The sequence below is a fragment of the Pinus tabuliformis genome, chromosome 3_2 (genome assembly GCF_031772625.1).
Source record: "Pinus tabuliformis cultivar Carrire ecotype Pingquan chromosome 3_2, CPIR1, whole genome shotgun sequence".
Taxonomy (NCBI): domain Eukaryota; kingdom Viridiplantae; phylum Streptophyta; class Pinopsida; order Pinales; family Pinaceae; genus Pinus; species Pinus tabuliformis.
This window is the reverse complement of record NC_142302.1, coordinates 848,757,848-848,776,492: the sequence shown is the minus strand read 5'-3', so window position 1 is coordinate 848,776,492 and position 18,645 is coordinate 848,757,848. Positions and strand designations below refer to the sequence as shown.

The following is an 18,645-nucleotide window of genomic DNA, read 5'->3' as shown; positions in this document are numbered from 1 at the left end:
TGCCCTCTGCATATCAACAATTCAGCCATACAATAAAATCATATATTTGTATGCACCCAATCGCTGCAATCAAAAATTCCCAGTCAATTGAATACGTGACCAGAAGTCAATTCAACCCTCAGGTATTATTGGGACTTGGTTTCAGCTCCTTTGCAACTCCGAGGTTGCCCCAAATTGCGGCCTCGTCTCTATACCTTACTTTGTCTCTATTTGCGATCATAGATCATAGATCATAGTCATCGAGGGTACTGTGTTCTGAATATAGAGTATAGAGCGAGCCTCAAAAGTAAAGCGTTCCACAGAGTAAATACGAACCATGCGAGCCTCAATGTGAACCGCAACGTATACAAAACAACACTTTTAAGAGAAAAGGAGCTGGAGGTTTCGTATGCAGGCAATCCTTTTAATACACGCATTCCAGGCCGTGACCACCGTCACGACTAGCAGTTACAGAACGAACGAATGTTTCACGCGGATCCCTCCCTTCTCTCTTATATCATTGCGAACATACTCTGTATATATATCTTTGTAACTTGTACTCGAATCCCAATTTACAGCTGTTTATATAACGCCCGATTTCTATCGGTGAAGGCCCGAGAGCGTTCCACCGTTACACCACCGCATACTCCTTTATCCGCCGGTGGTTAACATACGTCGAAGGTTTAAGCAATTAATATCCTCGTTTGCCACCGACGCCCCCTAAGAAATGAGTTTCGACGCGTCAGATGTTTAGAAACGGTGTGTGAGCAACGTGGCTACTGGCTTTTGCAAACCTTTAATGTATAATTGCTCTCCGGCAGACATGTTATTTACGCTGTCCCCAAAACCATCTATTATCCCCTCAGGTTGTCGCTGTCTGTTTACTGTCCTGCAAGCTGATATTCTCTCCACCGTCAAACAAAGGATTCCTTCCACATAGGCCGAGATATAACATCTCCCAGATGATCGAATAGGAGTTTATTTTGTGATTTTCCTGAGGGCCAATTTGGGTATTTTTCTGAGGCCGGGTACACTGGTCGGTAAGAATAATTTGAGCCTGTCTTTAGCTGCTGGGGGTCGAATTGTGCTTCGGGAGTTTGGGGCTATTAGGACGCTGAATCTCCTTGGTAGGTCGAGTACATCATAGAAGCCGAGATGGGTTATGAATAGTATTGATGAATCGGTTTGAAATTCTTGTAATTGAAGAATTAACCAGAGAACTAACTGATTCTGGACAACATTCTATGTTGTGCAGACTAATAGAAAATGTCTTTTGGATGAAATTCAAATGACCACTTAAAGTATAATATTTTATAAGCTGCAAACATTGTCGCTAACCTTACTTTTTGGTCATTACAAAATTTGAAGAAAGATCGGCCTTCTGGATCCTGAGGATAAGTCTGAAGCATTGTGAACAATCTGTTTCTGAATAGCACTCCCTGTTGTGCAAACTAGTAAAAAAAATGACTTCGAGATGAAATCCAAATGATAGAGGTCTCATAGATCACTCAATGGAGAATAATTTAAGTTGCAAATGTTGATGCTAAGTGTACCATTTGGTTATTACAAAATTTGAAGAAAGATTAGCTTTTTAGATGCTGAGGGTAGATCTGAAGCATTGTGGTAACTGAATTTTTTATGGATTACTTAAAACACTGACATTAGGACTATTAAATAGTGGTTATACTGCCATCAATTTGAGTTGAGAAGTGAGTTTGTGTTTATACAAGTGAATATTGCTTCTGAATCCTGATGATTATCTCTAATCATGTCCTTTGCTTTGTGATTGCAGTCATGTTGAATTCTTTATGTGGCTCCTTCATCAACATTGTTTCTTTTTCTACCAGTGCATTTTCATTTCTATAAAAGTTCTCAATAACTTCTGCTGCTGTATCACTAGCTTGAGCTATGTCTGTCTCTTCATAATTTTCTTTCAAAATTGAAGATGAAATACTTTTCTGTTCATTATTAGAAGTATCAGCAGTTTCTGGTTCTGTATCAGTGGCTTCTGTTGTGTCTGTCTCTTCACATTCCTTTAGAGCAAAAGATGAAAATTTGTGCTGTTCATCACCAAAGGTTTCAAGAGCTTCTGAGGCTGTATCAGTGGCTTGAGTTGTGATTGTTTCTTCACTGTTTTCTTCCAAAACTGGAGATGAAACACTTTGTTGTTGATCAGCATATACATTTTCATTGTTTTTTTTTTTTTCGGTTTTCAACACCTGCCCCTGTTGTTACAATGGTGATAAGAGTCATATTGATTTCTTTATATGGCTCTATCACTTCCATTGTTTCTTTTGTGACCATTTCATTGTCATTTGTGTCAAAGTTCTCAACAGCTTCTAGTGCTGTAACAGTGGCTTCAGCTATATCTGTTTCTTCACTATTTTCATTCAACACTGATGATGAAATACTCTGTTGTTCATCAGCAGAGGTCTCGACAGCTTCTGGTGCTGTGTTGGTGTTTTTTTTTTTTTTTTTGCTGCTCAGCAACAAAGTTTTCAACAACTTCTGGTGTTATATCAGTGGATTGAGTTGCATCCATTTCTTCAAAATATTCTTTCAAAACAGAAGATGGAGTACTTTTCTGTTCATTTGTAAAGGCCTCAACAGTTTCTGGTTACCTAACGTTTTGCAGAGTGCTAACAGACAGTTTCAGTCAGATTTATTATTGAATGCATGATTTAAATGGCTTTACCACCACCTTATTTTGATAAATTTAAATCTTTTAATAAACTTAACAGGTCCGAAAGTTGAACCAGCTCTGATACCATATGTAATGGTCGTACTAAGTTAAGGGCCATTACTGAACTGTGAAACTGTAAAGATTGCTGAAACTGTGAAACTGTATTAATTGATTTGATGGAGTACTTACCTGATCTGCTACGGCTGTTGCGATGAGGATGTTGCAAAACTTCTCTCGTTACCGAATGACCAAACCACCCAGCCGAACCGAGTATACTTGGATACTCAATCCAGTATGCCTCTCAACCGAAGCATACCGTTCCCCGTGCCCAGAGACTTCAAACAAGTAAGGCTCAATAGTTCCGAATTATAAGCAGTATGGATAAATTTTCTCTCCTTCTTCCTTCAACAGCACTCTCCTTCCTTCAACAGCCCCCGGTTCAGTTTTTCCAGTTTTTCCACTCACAGTCAATACAACCTTCTTCCTCCTTGAGACATAGAACACCCCCCCTTTTATAGCAGAGGTTCCTCCCTCTCTACGCATCAGTTCACCGCCTTTATGAAAGGATAAGATTTTGTTAGGCGGTGACCGCTTTGTCAAGATATTTGCCTTTAATAGAATCAGATCTTCACACATCGGATGGTGTCACTTTAATTTATGACAGATGGTACTTTAATTTAAATAGTATAAAACCATGATGATTTAAATATTACATATTATTTTATGTCTTATAAAATATCAAGTTTAATCATAAGGTTTATGGGTTTAGTTTTATTAGTACACATTTTGGGTTATATATGTAAACATATGAATAAACTCAACTATATTTCTTACTGAGTGTATATTTCTTCTATTTACGAGAATTAGGTATTTAATTTACACCTTTGATAATTAATTCATTTATCTTATATTTAGACATTCTCCATGAATAGTTGATATATAGTCGATGTATATATATATATATATATATATATATATACATATACTAGTGCAATGTATATGATGCATGCATATGTAGCTATCATATGCATGCCTCACATGCATGCTAATATTGCCATGTTGTTCGTGATTTGAGATGGGTTGTTACAATTTAAATTTCATGGTTTTTTTAAAATATTTGGATCTCTAGATATTTAATTGCTAAAATATTCTGCATATATTGAAATTGATTGTCATTGCTTGAATTATTTGATATTCGTTACATGTTAGATATTTTACGAATATTTTCAAGTAATTGTTAAAAGACTATAGTGGAATTGTAATAGATTGCATATCTTTGTTTCCTAAGCTGAATATTTTCTGAGCATCTGTTGACATTGATTGCAAAGAAGTTTTTGTTCTCTATAAGCTATAATTGTATCAAAAAGATTTGAAATAAGCTTGTGGTTTAATTGTAATATCTTCAAGAGTTTATTTCTAAGTCTTCATCCAATAAAGTGAACATTTCATTTTGGTAATTGAGGGCTTTTGCAACACAAGTGTTTATAATCCTCGAGTCTAATTTCATCTCATCATCTAGTGCATTTGCATATAAGTTAGTTTTGCATAAATAAAATTTACTTCTCAGCATAAGCTTGATCGATAAAAAGATAGGTATTCATCCATTTTTGCTTGAAAAGCATGCTTTTAATAGTACTTAAAACAGTGCCCTTGCAATGGGCAGAGTCACAACTCTCTGTAGCGCCGGAGGCACAGAGTATGTTAGATTTTTAGGAGGTATCATTAATCACACCTTAGTGTGCTTCGCCTTGTCTTCTCTCTGCCAATTACTACGAAATCAGGGTCAACACAGAAAGGATCGAACGATTCACATTTAAATAGACATTTGACTAAAATTAAGCAAGATTCTTGCATCTTACATTAGCTTTAGGATCTACATTTCATATAAGATAATCATTCTTCTAAGCAGCAATTGTTAATCGATTATTTGGTCTTAATTTCCCTAGCAAGATCGTTGACTCCATAAAGCACTGGTATCAATCATTTAAAATCTAATTAAATCTTATAAGTCTTGCTAAATCTTAATCAAGTACTTGGTTGCTTCACTGTGTCTCCCGAACTGGTTGGTTCCCAACTAGTTCTTTTTCATTCCATTTTTCCATAGGGTCTACCCCCTTAGCCTGTTGTAGGGAGACACCTTAAACAGAGAGATTGGGGATCAAGGTGACTGCCCCCAATTTGAACCGTTGTCGTGGTGCCTAGACATTCTGTGCGACAACAAAGGCCAATGGATTGGCAAATCAACTCACAAATGGAGTCACTTCGAACAGTCAAGAAGTAATGTAACCATGGGACTCATTGGAGCATAACTAACTCAGAGATGCCTCACAATCAACAAGAAGAACATATCCCTGGATGGTCAGTCAACTTAGTGTTCTTTGTTTATTTGGTCGAGGGTATGCCTCATCATAGGAAGTTTTTCTGAATAGTTTTTCTGCTGCAGTCCATAGGCCAAACAGTTTCTTAGATGAATTTAATTATTTTTGGAAGTACAATATGTATTGTTTTGCGATGAAAAATCTGCTACTCAGCCATGATTGTGGAACTGACTTCCCAGGTGGCAGGCCACAATCGTTGTTGTCTGCAATACATTTTGTGCCATATAATACAAAGATAGCGCCGCAGCCATTGTTGTCTAATAATTTTTGTACCATATAATAGCCAGCTTACCCAACAAAAACAAAAGAAACATGAATGATTGTACTGAACTCTTCCACTATTACCCATGGATTACTAATGAAATTTCTGCTATACGCTGAAAGAGATCTCCAACATTCATATTTATCTTGACCACTTATGGGTAAATAAAAGTGAGTTATTCAACAATTATGTTGTCATTATACTCATAGAAATAAGCAGCCATCCAAAGCATGTTGCTATCTAATCCAAAAGCCTGCTCTTGTTTTTATTCCATAATATTGTCATTGCCTCGGAAAACCCTGAAGTGCTATTAGCAAAACAATCTCTCCATATTTGAAAATTAGACATTTTCTGTTCAACGCATTTTGTCTCTTTACAGAAAAACCACATCTGGATTTTCAGTCACTATCTTTTGTTTGAGTAACCTTCTCTTGCTCGGGGCATTAAAGCCTCCAACCTTCTGTGATAGTCATTTCATATTAATGTGTAGATTGGCTCGGGAGGTAACCCCGTAATTTTCTCACATAAACCTGCATTCACCATATTTTGAGCTTCTCCTTTATTTTTTGATGTTTTATATTCATTCTTTACATCCTACATATTTTCAGCATTCACTATTGATTTCTTCTAAGCCTGTAAAATACCAAAAAGGATCGATCTCGTACTGATCTTGAAACTGGCCCCCTACACATTTCTTGTTAGAATTTCTTAAAAGCATTTTCTAATGAATGCTGGGCATATTTAGTAGCTAATAATACCCTGTTTATTCTCCTATTCGGAATCTCTACTTTACTGAAAACCTCCATTTCTCTCTCATATTGTAATCTGATTTGATAAGCTGTGGTAGAGTCTAAAGTCTCAACGTTTGCAGGGCCTTCACTGTTCCAGGTTTTGCTTTATCCTCCTGCTGATCACATTCCCCCATGCAACCTTCTTGTTATTTTCCTTGGATTGTTCTCCACTAAAACTCTTTGTTTGAGGAGGTGCTACGCTGCTCCTCTTCTCTTATTGCGGGGTCAATGTCGAAATCCACAGTTATCTCTTCCAAGATTTCAGATTGGTTACCTCTGGGATTTGATTTCCCCACTTCTGTTTTCTCATCCCATCTCTTCTTGTCCCCTTCAAATCTGTGTTGATATTAGTGAATTTCATCCAGAGCTTTTGCAATTTCTGGTACAGTAGTCTCTTGTGGCCAAACAGCAGCGTTTGTGGGATTGTCTACACCTCAAAGGGATTTGTTCATAATCTGTCATCTGGTTCCACTCCCTAATTTGGTATTCTAGAATGATAAATTTGGGCATGTAAAGGGGCACTCATCTGTACATAAACCGTTGCATAAGATGTGTCATACTTTCTCCTTGTTGTCTCTTAGATTTAACGAAAGTTTCTACTGAATTGCTTATTACTTTTAACATTTTTTCATTCCAAAACTCAATGGGGGAGAAAATACAAAGAAAGTGGTATTGATACATTAATGAGGACCACATTCACTGTATCAAATAGCTCCATCCAATAATGCATATGCAGACCAACAGATTTGAGAAAATCAGGCCCAACCTCAAATTGATTGTCAATCCCTAGGTCTGGATAAGAATATCTATGAAGAAGCCTTTTGTTGGCCAAATCCCAATAAATCAGAAATCAAGGCATGATTTTCATAAACCCAATGTTTGCCCAATAAGTTCTTGGTGAAATATCACCCTTGAAATTTTTATCAGCATTGGAGAAGCATGCATTTGGACATCATACAGATACTGCCAATGATTGAGTACTGAACCTGGAGCTCTTAATGACAGACATTCTTATCGTTTACAATACAAGCTTAGCTCAATAGGGCCCTTAACCTGCCATGTAAAAGCCATCGACCTTCTGCCACTGTTCCTTTTTGCAAAGCCCAGTAAATTGGAAAATCACAGCATGAGTTTACACAACTCTAGCACAACCAAATAAGTTCTTTCTGAAATATCACCCTTGAGGCTTGGATATTTATCACCTTTTGGGAAGGATACAATTGGCATACAGATCCCACTAATAGTTAACTGCTGATGGGGAAACTCTTCATGATAGATTTTCTTGTCCCTTCTGCTACAGATTTACATGAAAGATGGGATTGAACCTTAGCCCATGTAATCACCAATATTTGGAAATCCTCCTTCACAATAAGTTTTGAAAGGTGTCCAATAAAAATGACTCATTCTTAATTAGCTTGTTGATAAAGGGAGCTCTCACAAACATTTATCAATATGAGTTTCATATTTAAACCATGAATACATGGTTAGATTTTAAATAGAGAATTGGATGAAAAAATATTCAATTATATAATTATCAAACATTGTTTTGCTTTGAAATCGTGAAACTGAAGGTTCAAGCATAACTCAAGTAGCTTTAAAAACCACACTCAATGTGTCTTGACTCTTGAGAGATGGGATCTACGATGGATGCTTACAAATTTTTTACCATCACAAAATACTAAATAGTCGATTATGATTTCACTTATGGCAGTCAAATTACCCATAGCACTCTTCAAATCACCATCAACAAAACCATTTGACTCCAAGGAGGGTGATAGCTGCACCTCTACAAGTTATAAATAGGAGGCAAAACCATTATTTGCATGGGCATCACAGCACATTAGCACATTTATCCAATAACTTAATCATGTAACACATGATATCACAGACCAGAATAAAGGCCACTCACTCTCCACTGCTCCTCAAATTACAATAAAATGCACTAATTGACATGTTACATTAATTATATATTTAAAATTTTACAGTCCTTCGAAACTAAATGAGAACAATGTTTCTACGTTGGATAGCAATGTACAAGTTTTAGTTGGAGTCCCTTGCCTTCCAAAAAAAGATGTTGCACAAAATCAAAATTAATCAACCCAAATTGTATTTTTAATTTATCATCCTGTTGAAAACACCAAGGCTCAAGCGCATCCTGATATGTGGGTGAATTACAGTTTGACATTATTTATAGGCATATACAAGATATGCTTATTTGAGACAGACCTTCAGATACTCCAGACAAAATACAGAAATTCCAGAATATACTTGAGTTAGTTGCAAATATTGTGCAACACTGGAAAAATATCAGTTACGAGTTTTATAGAACTTGCTTTAACTTAACTGTCAGTGAAAAGTGGCTTTTGAAAAATGTTATTGTTGCAGCCAAAAGTCCCCATAGTCAGTAAAGAGATAAATACCTTCAGCTTCATGGGTTTGAACCTTTCACTGAAAGTAATTAAAACAATGCCATGGACAACTCAAAAATTTCATGCCAATTTTATAGGACTTAATTTTATCTATCTGCCAGTGAGAAGTGACCCTCAAGACTTGTAGTTGCTAAGTCAAAGGTTCGCAAGTTTCTAGTGATTGGATCAATATTTCTAAAGTTAGTATTCACTAGTTGAAAGATATGAAACAACTTGATGGATTAATTCATTCTTCCACTGAAGATCTAAGTATTATAGGAGCCATACTATAAAACAATATTGCCTCTCTACCCCTGTAGATTAAAAGCATATTAATGCTCTCTCAATAACAGTGCATGCTTTAGGAAGGAATTCAAAATAAAATCAATATGCAAGGTGAGTTTTGGAGTTTAACTTAAAAAGTTCAAATAAACAAGACAAGCACGCATGTTAAGATATTAAACTGTTTACCAAATCTAACAGCAGACACAAAACAAAGTGATATGCTCATTTCCAATAACACTGATAGAACAAATAGAATTGATGACTTTGTTAATTGAGCTATACAAATTTTTATGGAATAGCCTTCTAGATTTATAGGGAAAAAAAATCTACATGCCTTGGAAAGATCCCCCACACAGCATTGTACTCATAATGTACTCAATTTTCCTTCAGAGAAGGGCAGTGGTGAGAAGTTATATTTCATTTAGTCATTACCTGCTTCTCAGCAAAAAGTCTGCAGCTACTCATTACCTGCTTCTTGACAAATCTGCAGCCCAGATAGTTGACAGTTTTGATGCAATCTGAGAAATAGTATGTCTACTTGAAGCATCCATGAAATGTAGTGATGGGGCTTCTTTTAAGGCTGATAAAATGTCCTTTTTTGCTTCAGGAGGTAGGTCCAGACAATCCGGACCATTACTTGCCAAGTCAACAACCTGAATGTCCAAAATAAGAAACATAAGTAGGTTTACATTTAAGAGCATGAAAGTTAAAACAAACACATGACCTCTAAAAAGAATAGGTTTGATTAGATGAATGACCTGCTGAAACCAAAGGATTATTGAATCCAAGTATTTATGCTTCATCAAGAACTGCACGATCGTTTGCAACATTTCAACAATGGTCCCTTGTGACAAGTGCTCCAGGACAGGGCCAGTCCGATTCATAAGCCTAAGCAATAAGAGATCATCCCCAGTACAGAGGACTTCAACAAATGCGGAGTCTACATCTCCTGTTTGCAGAAACTCTACAACACGTGTCCAAACACTCCAGAAAATAGTACCATGTCTTGATCTGCTAGAAGATAAATTTTCAGTGCTAGTGTCCAAAGTGTTTGGTCTTGAATTTTCTTTTACAGATTCCAACTCTGTTTTTCCATCCTTCCCTGCAACCCGTATAGCAGAGAGAGTAGCCTCATCCTTTGAGGCTTTCCAAACACTCCTTGCAGAGGGACCCTCACCAAACCTATTCCTGTCCAGTGATCCAGTCATTATTTGATCTCCTTTCAAGTTCTCTGATATAGGCTTCTGAGAGCTGTCTGAAATAGACTCGATACTCTCTTTCCTTGAAGCCCCTCTAATATCTGCCAAGGGGTTCACTATAAAACCACCATGCATGCCTTTATGCCTTCTATTATCTGGGTTATCTGTTGTTCCTCCAAATTTACTCAAGGATGACGCATCAGATGTTGCAATTCTTACGGTTGCATATCTTCCATCACTTTTCCTCCAAAACTTGGAGCTTAAAAATTCTGTACCAGGGAACTTACAACATGTACCCCTGCCACCTTCAATACTAGAATTAGACAGCCTACCTGTAGATACAGCTAGATCCTGAGCCATTTCATCAACAGTCCGTTCTAAGCCATGAACCCTTGATTCTAAGGATCGCATACCCTCTTGTGAGCTTCCTATAAAATTCTGGCACAAAATAAAAAAGTTGTCAATTACCAGAGATTTCAAAGACAAGAGACTGCAAAAGCTGTTAGGTAAAGGTGCATTTCACAAAACTCCAACTACAGCAGTGATAGTGCATTTCTATTTTCAAATGTTTGCCATCAGCATCATGGTATGCACTCGCGTACAAGATACAATATGGGCTGCTATTAAAGAATTGTGTGGTCTGCATTGGTGGAAACTATCTTAAGGAAGCAATGAGGGATGAACATATCATCATAGCAGAAACACTGTCCTCGTATTCTATGGAAAGGAGAGCCAGAAACTTAATAGAAGATGCTCCCGAAAAACTATGTGAACAGATAAACATTCAAAACAAGGCAACACCCAAGGTCTTTCAAGCTATATCAATAAAGAACACAGCTCACAGGATGTGAAGGACCAAACATGTTGAGTAATGAGTGAACAGATGATGTGGAACCTCTTTATTGTGCAACTTGCAAGCCAACTCATGCATAATGATGACACATAATGCAATGATGGATCGTTAGATCCACAAAGAAGCATAATCGTATGGTATGCGGAACAAGAGAAAAGGGAGCTTCAAAACAAACATAATGCAGAATGGTGAAAAGGATCTGCTAGATATCATCCAGGAGGATAGAAAGGCTAAAACATGCCAGTATATGGAGGATTACTAGAAAGGTGCAAGGTGAGGTTAGTGCAATAACGTCTGTAGCCCCCATTTGCCAGTCTACTTAATTTTGGGTGGTATGAGCATGTAGTATATTACCGACATGAGAAAGAATGTTACTAAACCAAAAGCAAGAACCACAAAACAAATGCAAGGTTAGCTTACAGTGAAAATGACTGAAAAGATAGGCCTGCAATTTAAAATAAAAGTACTGTTCAACATGTTCTTAAAATCCATGTGATGACAATGGACATTTTTGCTAAACATAGATTCAAACTGTACACTGAAATCATGCATCCACAATTTCAATATACCATACAATCCTGCTGCTGCGATATCTATATTTTGTACTGAGAACTGAGTCAACCAATTTGTCATCATCTATTTTCAAAAACTGCAAATAAAACACATTCAACAAGCATGAGAATTGACAGTCATGACCATTGTTCACCTCTGATTGAAAGGAAATCAGATGTAAACTGAGGAACAATGCCTGATGTTCGAAAACATTTTGGAGGCTAGTAGTTGACTAGGTTTCAAAATGATACTTTTATTGGTTGTAACTTTGAACATCTCCCAACAGAAAGGATCTTTAATCTGAAAATCAAGTATATAATAAGATACCTGAATAAGATCCAACAGGCTGGATTGCTGGTTTTCAATCTGAAAAAGTTGCTTCCGAATCAGAGCCAAATCATTTGCATCATGCCTATTGCACTGGTTTGTAGAACCATCGGTGCTTGTAGTGTTGGTTTGCTGCTTTTCATTGGAAGCAATCTCGACCGTATGATGCTTTACACCTGAGGTTTGGTCGATCATGATACATTTCGTCTCAACATCTGAAGGTCTGGGAGTCTCCATCTTTTCTACTGTTGCCAAGTCTTGATATCCCCCAATATTTGAATTTGAATCTCTCCTATCCCTCCCTTTAGTGGGGGCATTTGTATTGTAACTTTTGGCAAAATCTTCACCAAAAAAAACCTGTTTTGGTTGACTCGAGGAATGGTTACCTCAATCTGCCAATCATTTACCTTTCTCCTACCCTTCTTGGGGAATGAGGGATTTGTCTTTCTGTCAATGAGAGGAGTTCTTTTCTCTGTGCTACTAACAGAACTGGTATCAGGTGGAGATCTACTCACAGCAACTTTATTTTTTGTCAAAGATACAGAATCAGGCTTAGAAGAATGGGAAGGCTTGAGATCCACTGATAAATGGCCATCATACATATTTTCTGCAAATTGTAAGCAAACTGCTCAAATAAGAACATGCATTGATATCTAAAAAATAAAGGTGAATACTAATCATAGTGACTTGACAGCAATAGTTGCAACCTTTTTGCTAAACCAATCTGTATATATCTATAAGCAAGCAGAGGAAGATCAGCCACTAGCAAATCACACTTAATCAAATTGCTATGGTAATCTGACTAACAGAAAATAAATAAATAAATAAAATATATATATATATAGAAAAAAAAGCATGTAATATGACAAAAATGTCGCAAAAGTTGTAAACATAGCTGCTTCCAAAAGGTTTAAAACCCAATGCATCAGAAAAACTGTAAACCCCAAAATGTTGATAAAAGTAGCCATTTGCAAAGCAATATAACAGCTCATGTCTACCAAAAAACATTGGAAAATTACAGGAAATCAGCCTTGAAGATGAACTTAACTGTTACAAAATACACAATCTCAGGAATATTACTGAAAAGAAAGGACTGGAATTTCCGCAACTTATGGTCACGGAAACATCTTAGGTTTTAACTTAATGATCTCAGCAAATTACAGAATAATATCTCCAAAAAGAATAGAACTTCCAGCACAAAATCTACATCCTCCTAGATATTCTATGGTCATCAAGAAAATACATGCTACAATAGCCTGATAAAAAGCTACTTCAAGAAAGCAATGACCACAATAAAAGGTCAAACACTGCAGGCAAACAATTCATGAAAAGATTACGAAAGCTTAACATAGTAGAAATTCAAAACTAAACTGCCTTCAAAAAGCTTATATTCCCTATTAGAAAAACCTAAGAATTGTGTTCAAATACAAGAATACTGGATAATCCCTGCTGGGAAAATCTGAACCATATCACAAGAAGCTATATGGAAAAATGCTTGGAGAATTCAATGATTTACCTTTTACAGAAGAATCAGGTGATGGTAAGTGCCCATCAGAATCTGGAATGCTTGTCCAAGCTTGTAAAGTCTGAATGACAGAATCACGAACTGGTTTGACCTAATTCAAGAATTTCACATGCCCAGTTTAAAACAAGAAAACCAGAGCAACAAAGGGAAGTAACAATAAAAACCTAAACTACATTTCCAGCTCTGAAGTAGAAATTACAGATATTGGCCATGATAAGAAGTTCCAGAAGCCGCTGAGCATGAAAAACTCAAAACAAATACTCAGAAAACAACATCTATTCAACCAACATAAAATAATAACAATGATGATAATAATCTAATGACATCCCTACAAGGAGCAGGAAGAGCCATGGTGCAAATAGGATTCTATTGAGGAGCCAAGCCCTGTATCCAGGTCATGCCACCTACAATGGGAGGTCCTTCAAGGATGTTGAGAAATCTTCCACTGACCCTCGACCATCAGGCAGGAAGATTCACAGCAGGCCTTGACATCTTCTCTGTTGCACTGAGCATAGCCTTATTTGGTTTTAGCATTCTTCATTTTCATGTAATCTTTACATTTTCTTTTAGCTAGCTACCTTGATTTTTATTTGTCTTTGTTAACATCACTTTAGGAGCTGTTATTGCACTCCCACTATTTACTGGCACTGGATGTGCTTTTCAGTCCCATTGACCTACTTATTTGATCATTCATTGGACATTAATTATTAATACTACTATATTATCTTATCTATCTTATGCAGAGAATATGGATTCAATCCTGGCTCTGAAAATCTCATCTAACAAGGCCTGGACTAACATCAAATCCTAGAATGAAGATGCTTTGATCTGTTGTTTCAAAGGACTCTGGCCAATTGTCAATGCCCTTATGGATCGGATCTCTTCCACCTCATCCAAAGATATCTTGGTAAGATTGTGTGGCAAGGTTTTCTTTTTGTGTTCCATTTTGAAAACATAGAAGACGAGGGCCCAATTCTAGAGAGAAGACCTCTTCCTGAGTTCCTGGGTCCTGGAATTCAACCCCGCTAGTGTGACTTTGCGCAAGATTTCCAAATCTAACACTTCACATCTTGGAATAACAGAGTAAATAGGCAACTATGTAGCTCCAATTGATCTAACTGTTCTATAGGACCTCATCTCTTAAAATTAAAACTGAATTTAAATTGAGAATTGATCTGAGAATTTTGGTTTGTGTGAGATAACAGATGATGCAATACTTCAACTTCTCAGATTGATTACTGATTTTAATCCAAGATAGGAAAAAAAAATCGAAAATAGGTCCTAGTTCTGGTAGAGCAGGCCTCTTCCTAAATCCAGTCACCCAGCATCCCAAAATTCAGTCACCCAGCATCCCAAAATTCAAGTCTCGCCATCCCCCCTAGTTTTGGCAAGACTGTCATAACTAACACTTCAACTCTGTCAAGAGGAGGTCATGGAGAAAATAAGCAACTCTATAGCTCTAATTGTTTATGTTTATCTTTAATTTTTTTAAGTTAGAGATCTACCTGGTCTTTAGGGACCTCTTCTCTCAGAATCATAATTGAATTTAGTCTGAGAATTCATCAAAAATATTGGTTTTCTAATTAAGGTTTTGATTTTGTTGTAAAAAGGTTCAGTTTAATCACTATATTAGATAATGGATGGAAGGTACCACAACAACTTCATTGTTCATATCTGTTGTGGGCCTATCGAGTAGAGAAGCTGTTTTACACACATTGCCTGCTTCCCTATTATTTAAAATGAATGGCAGAAAAGCGTATTTACATTGATAAATCGAATGAAAGAATGACCAGTTAATCACCCTGGGCTACTATGGGAGGACGTCAAAGAGAAAGTAGGCAACTCCATAGCTCCAATTGTTTATGTTTATCTTTGGAGTTTTTTAAGTTAGAGATCTACCTTTTCTCTTGGATTCAAAATTGAATTGGATTTAAGAATTGATCAAAAACACTGGCTTTTAAAATTTTGTTTCCGTAGCTCGGCTATGAAATTTCCTAACTCATTTTGGTTTTTTGAGATAAAATATGTTACAGCACTTCAACTCCTCGGATTGAGTTTAATCCAAGATAGGAAGATAATTTTCTAGTAGAGCAGGCCTCTTCCTGACTCCTTCGATGTCAATCCAACTACCATGACTTTTGTCTCCTAGTGCCAAGATTGTCAAGATTGTCGAGTTTTTAAGATTTTGTTTAAAGTTCGGTTATGAAACTCTCGCTCATTTTGGCGTTTGTGGGATAAAAGATGCTGCAGCCTGCAATACTGCAATAGTTTTCAAATTTTTATTTGTATGTTTTGTTTTGAAATTCGCATTCACTTTTCCATCATTGATCAGAAAAGGCCAATGTCTGATAGGGTGTTCATATAGGGGTTATTTTGTGAGATTTCAGAAAATAATTGTTTTCAGACACTATTTTAAATCAGCTACCATAGAATTTTCTGATAAGTGCTGGAAAACTTATGTCTACCATCTATCAGATTCATGCGGTGTTTTGACAGGAATTATTTCTCCAAGAAATTCTAGAAAATAGATTTTCTCTAAATATTATTTTACTGCAGCTACTAAAAGTTTTCTCACCTAAGTGTGGAAGAACTCGTGCTTAACATTGATCTGATTCTGATATTGCTCACTTTGCCAGAAAAGTGAATGTCCATTACAAAACAAACTGTTAAATAAAAGATAGCAAAACCACTTTCAGCAGTAATCAGATTTAGAACAAGAACAATGGTCAGTTTTCTAACCATTGCATTAAAAAGAAAATCTGATCGGAAAGTGATTTTCTATGTGAACACTGCATCAAACATTGGTCCAGTATTGAAAGGAAAACAGACAATGTTTAGATTAGATAGCTTTCAGACATAACAGTTACTTTCTGATCATTTCCTGAAAAAAGAAAAATCCAACAATGATCGCAAAGTGATTTACTATGTGAACACAGCATCAGACATTATTCCTGCATTGATCAGAAAATGTCCAATGGCTGTATCAGATAGATGTCGGACATAACAGAGACTTTCCGACCATTGCCAGAAAAACAACAATGAGAGGAAAGTGATTTGCTTATGAACACCAGATCAGAGATTGGCTTCAACAATGAGTGGAAAGTGATTTGCTATATGAACACCAGATCAGACATCGGTCCAGCATTGATTGAAAAATCACCAATGACTGAATTAGATAAATGTTGGACATAATGGTCAATTTCTAATCGCTGCCCGGAAAAGAAAATTCAACAATGATCAGTAAGTGATTTTGCTATGCAAACACAGCATCAGACATTGGTTTAGCACTGATTGGAAACTTACCAATGTCTGAATTGGATAAATGTATGCCATAAGTTCTCCCACAATTGTTGGAAGACTTTTGAAGAAGCTGCCTTACACTTGTTGGAAGATTTTTACGGTAGCGGCATTACACTTGTTGGAATATTGCTACAGTAGCTGCCTTAAAACTTTTACAGTAGCTGCATTACACTTGTTGGAATATTGCTACAGTAGCTGGCTTAAAACTTTTACAGTAGCTGCATTACACTTGTTGGAATATTTTTACAGTAGCTGCCTTAAAATAATGTCAGAATATAATCATTTTCCAGAACTTATGAGAAAAATAATCCCCTTCTAAACATCCTATCAGTTTTGAAATTTTCTAGTTCATTTTGGATCTTGCGGGATTAAAAATGTTGGAATACTTCAACTTCGTCTCAGCACATGAAGCCTAAAGTCTAAAAGAAAGAAAAAACAAAACAAAAAAAACAAAAACCAAACCAGCTGAATAGACAACAAATACAATTCATTCTACAAATCTTTCCATCACAAGAAACCAAAAATAAAAAATAAAAATAAAAATTAGTAACAATTTAAACATTGCATCAGCTCAAACCAGAATGAAAGGGGAGACACATGATCGATGACAATCTCAACAAAATTGAGCAGCCCGTGGCATAAACAATTAAAGCAAGAGAAGAGCTTAAATATATGCCAACCTTATCAAATCGACAGGATTCAAGAGAAGCAATGCAGGATGACTTGAAAGGCGAAAGCAGAGGAGGCCCAATGTTCGATGCCATGCGACAGAAAGCATCCGATGCAGCCCTTCTGGTGGCCCAATCGTTACTCCGCAACGCCTCTTGCATCGACGGAATAAGAACACTCAACGCCTGTTGCGTCGACGCCCCTCGGCCTCTCTTACACTTCCAACCAAAGAAAACAACGTCGCTTTCCCATAAAGTTCTAATTCCCCAGAAGCTTCACAATCCTTGGTAGGAGCCTCTGAAGAAGTCTCGGTAACTGAGGATCTGCAGCGTTGTCAATAGCTCTCGACATGCACAACGCAGAGCCGACCTGCAAATAACGATTCTGCTCACCGATAGCTTCCCAGAAAGGCTTCACAAACGCAGAAATCGACTAATTCGAGTTTGTGATCCTCGACACCATGACACCGATTGCATCGACGCGGGCATCGCGTACATTGGAATCGGGCTCCTTTAGGCGACGGACAACATTGCCCATCATTCTTGACAGGTGGGACGACAACGACTCACTGTGGGCATCAGCCATCGTGGCGAAGAGCTTCACGCATTGTTTCCTCACAGTGCTCTTCTGCTGCGAGTCGGTGTCATAGAGACACGACAAGCAGGGGGAAATGCCATCCGAATTCAAACTCCAGGCAATGCTCCCAAGCTCTTCTGAAGAAATCGTGTATGTGTCTCAATATGGTAACTTGTTAATTTCTCTGATTACTCAGTGTTTGAGCCGGTGCGTTCCTGTTGTTGGCTCACCTGCTTTCCAATGCTGTTGCTTCTGCCTGATCGCGCCTGCGCCATTTTTTTTGTTTCAGAGGCCTCAATCGATCGATGCCTTCTGACCTTAAATAATCAAAAATTAGATCAAAAATTAGCCACTCCAGGCCCAAATTAGCCTGGAGAATCCTCTCCACGCAATAAATTTCGGGTTATGAATAAAATGTGGATCCATTTTCTTGGCAACCGGTACTCCAACCTTCTTGGCAGGCACGCACAGAGATTTGTAATCCGCTGGCCTCAATTAAGAGGGTGCGTTTTCCGCGAAATCGTTAAACCTTGTGCATCTTTCTGCCATCATATGGACACTATATATAGCGTTCGACATCTGGACCATCGCTATCATTCTGATCTGACGTAGGGTCGGTGGTATTAAATCGTGGGCAGCTACAACCCCATCGACGGACCAACACGGGGCTTATTTTTCATCATGACCGTCGACTGCCCCACCAATAGAAACGAGTACGAGACGTTAACCCCCCTGCAGCTAATCCCACGCATCGGAATTCGGTGGCTAAAAATCAATCTTCACCGTCAAGTAGCGTGTGGTTTTAACATCACGGTTGTAAGTTATTTTTGTACGTTACCCGACATTTATGTTGACGGT

General features: G+C 37.3%; 1 protein-coding gene across 1 annotated transcript in view; it reads right to left on the bottom strand.

Annotated features, from left to right (window-relative positions):
• Window positions 1-8,990: 8,990 nt before the first annotated feature.
• Window positions 8,991-18,645, bottom strand: part of LOC149183335 (TORTIFOLIA1-like protein 4) — a 15,664-nt gene continuing 6,009 nt past the window's right edge. The window contains 5 exon segments of the mRNA XM_089417099.1: window positions 8,991-9,439; window positions 9,545-10,423; window positions 11,718-12,091; window positions 12,094-12,324; window positions 13,234-13,333. Of these exon segments, the coding sequence (XP_089273225.1) occupies window positions 9,251-9,439; window positions 9,545-10,423; window positions 11,718-12,091; window positions 12,094-12,324; window positions 13,234-13,333 (1,773 nt within the window). The 3' untranslated portion in view covers window positions 8,991-9,250.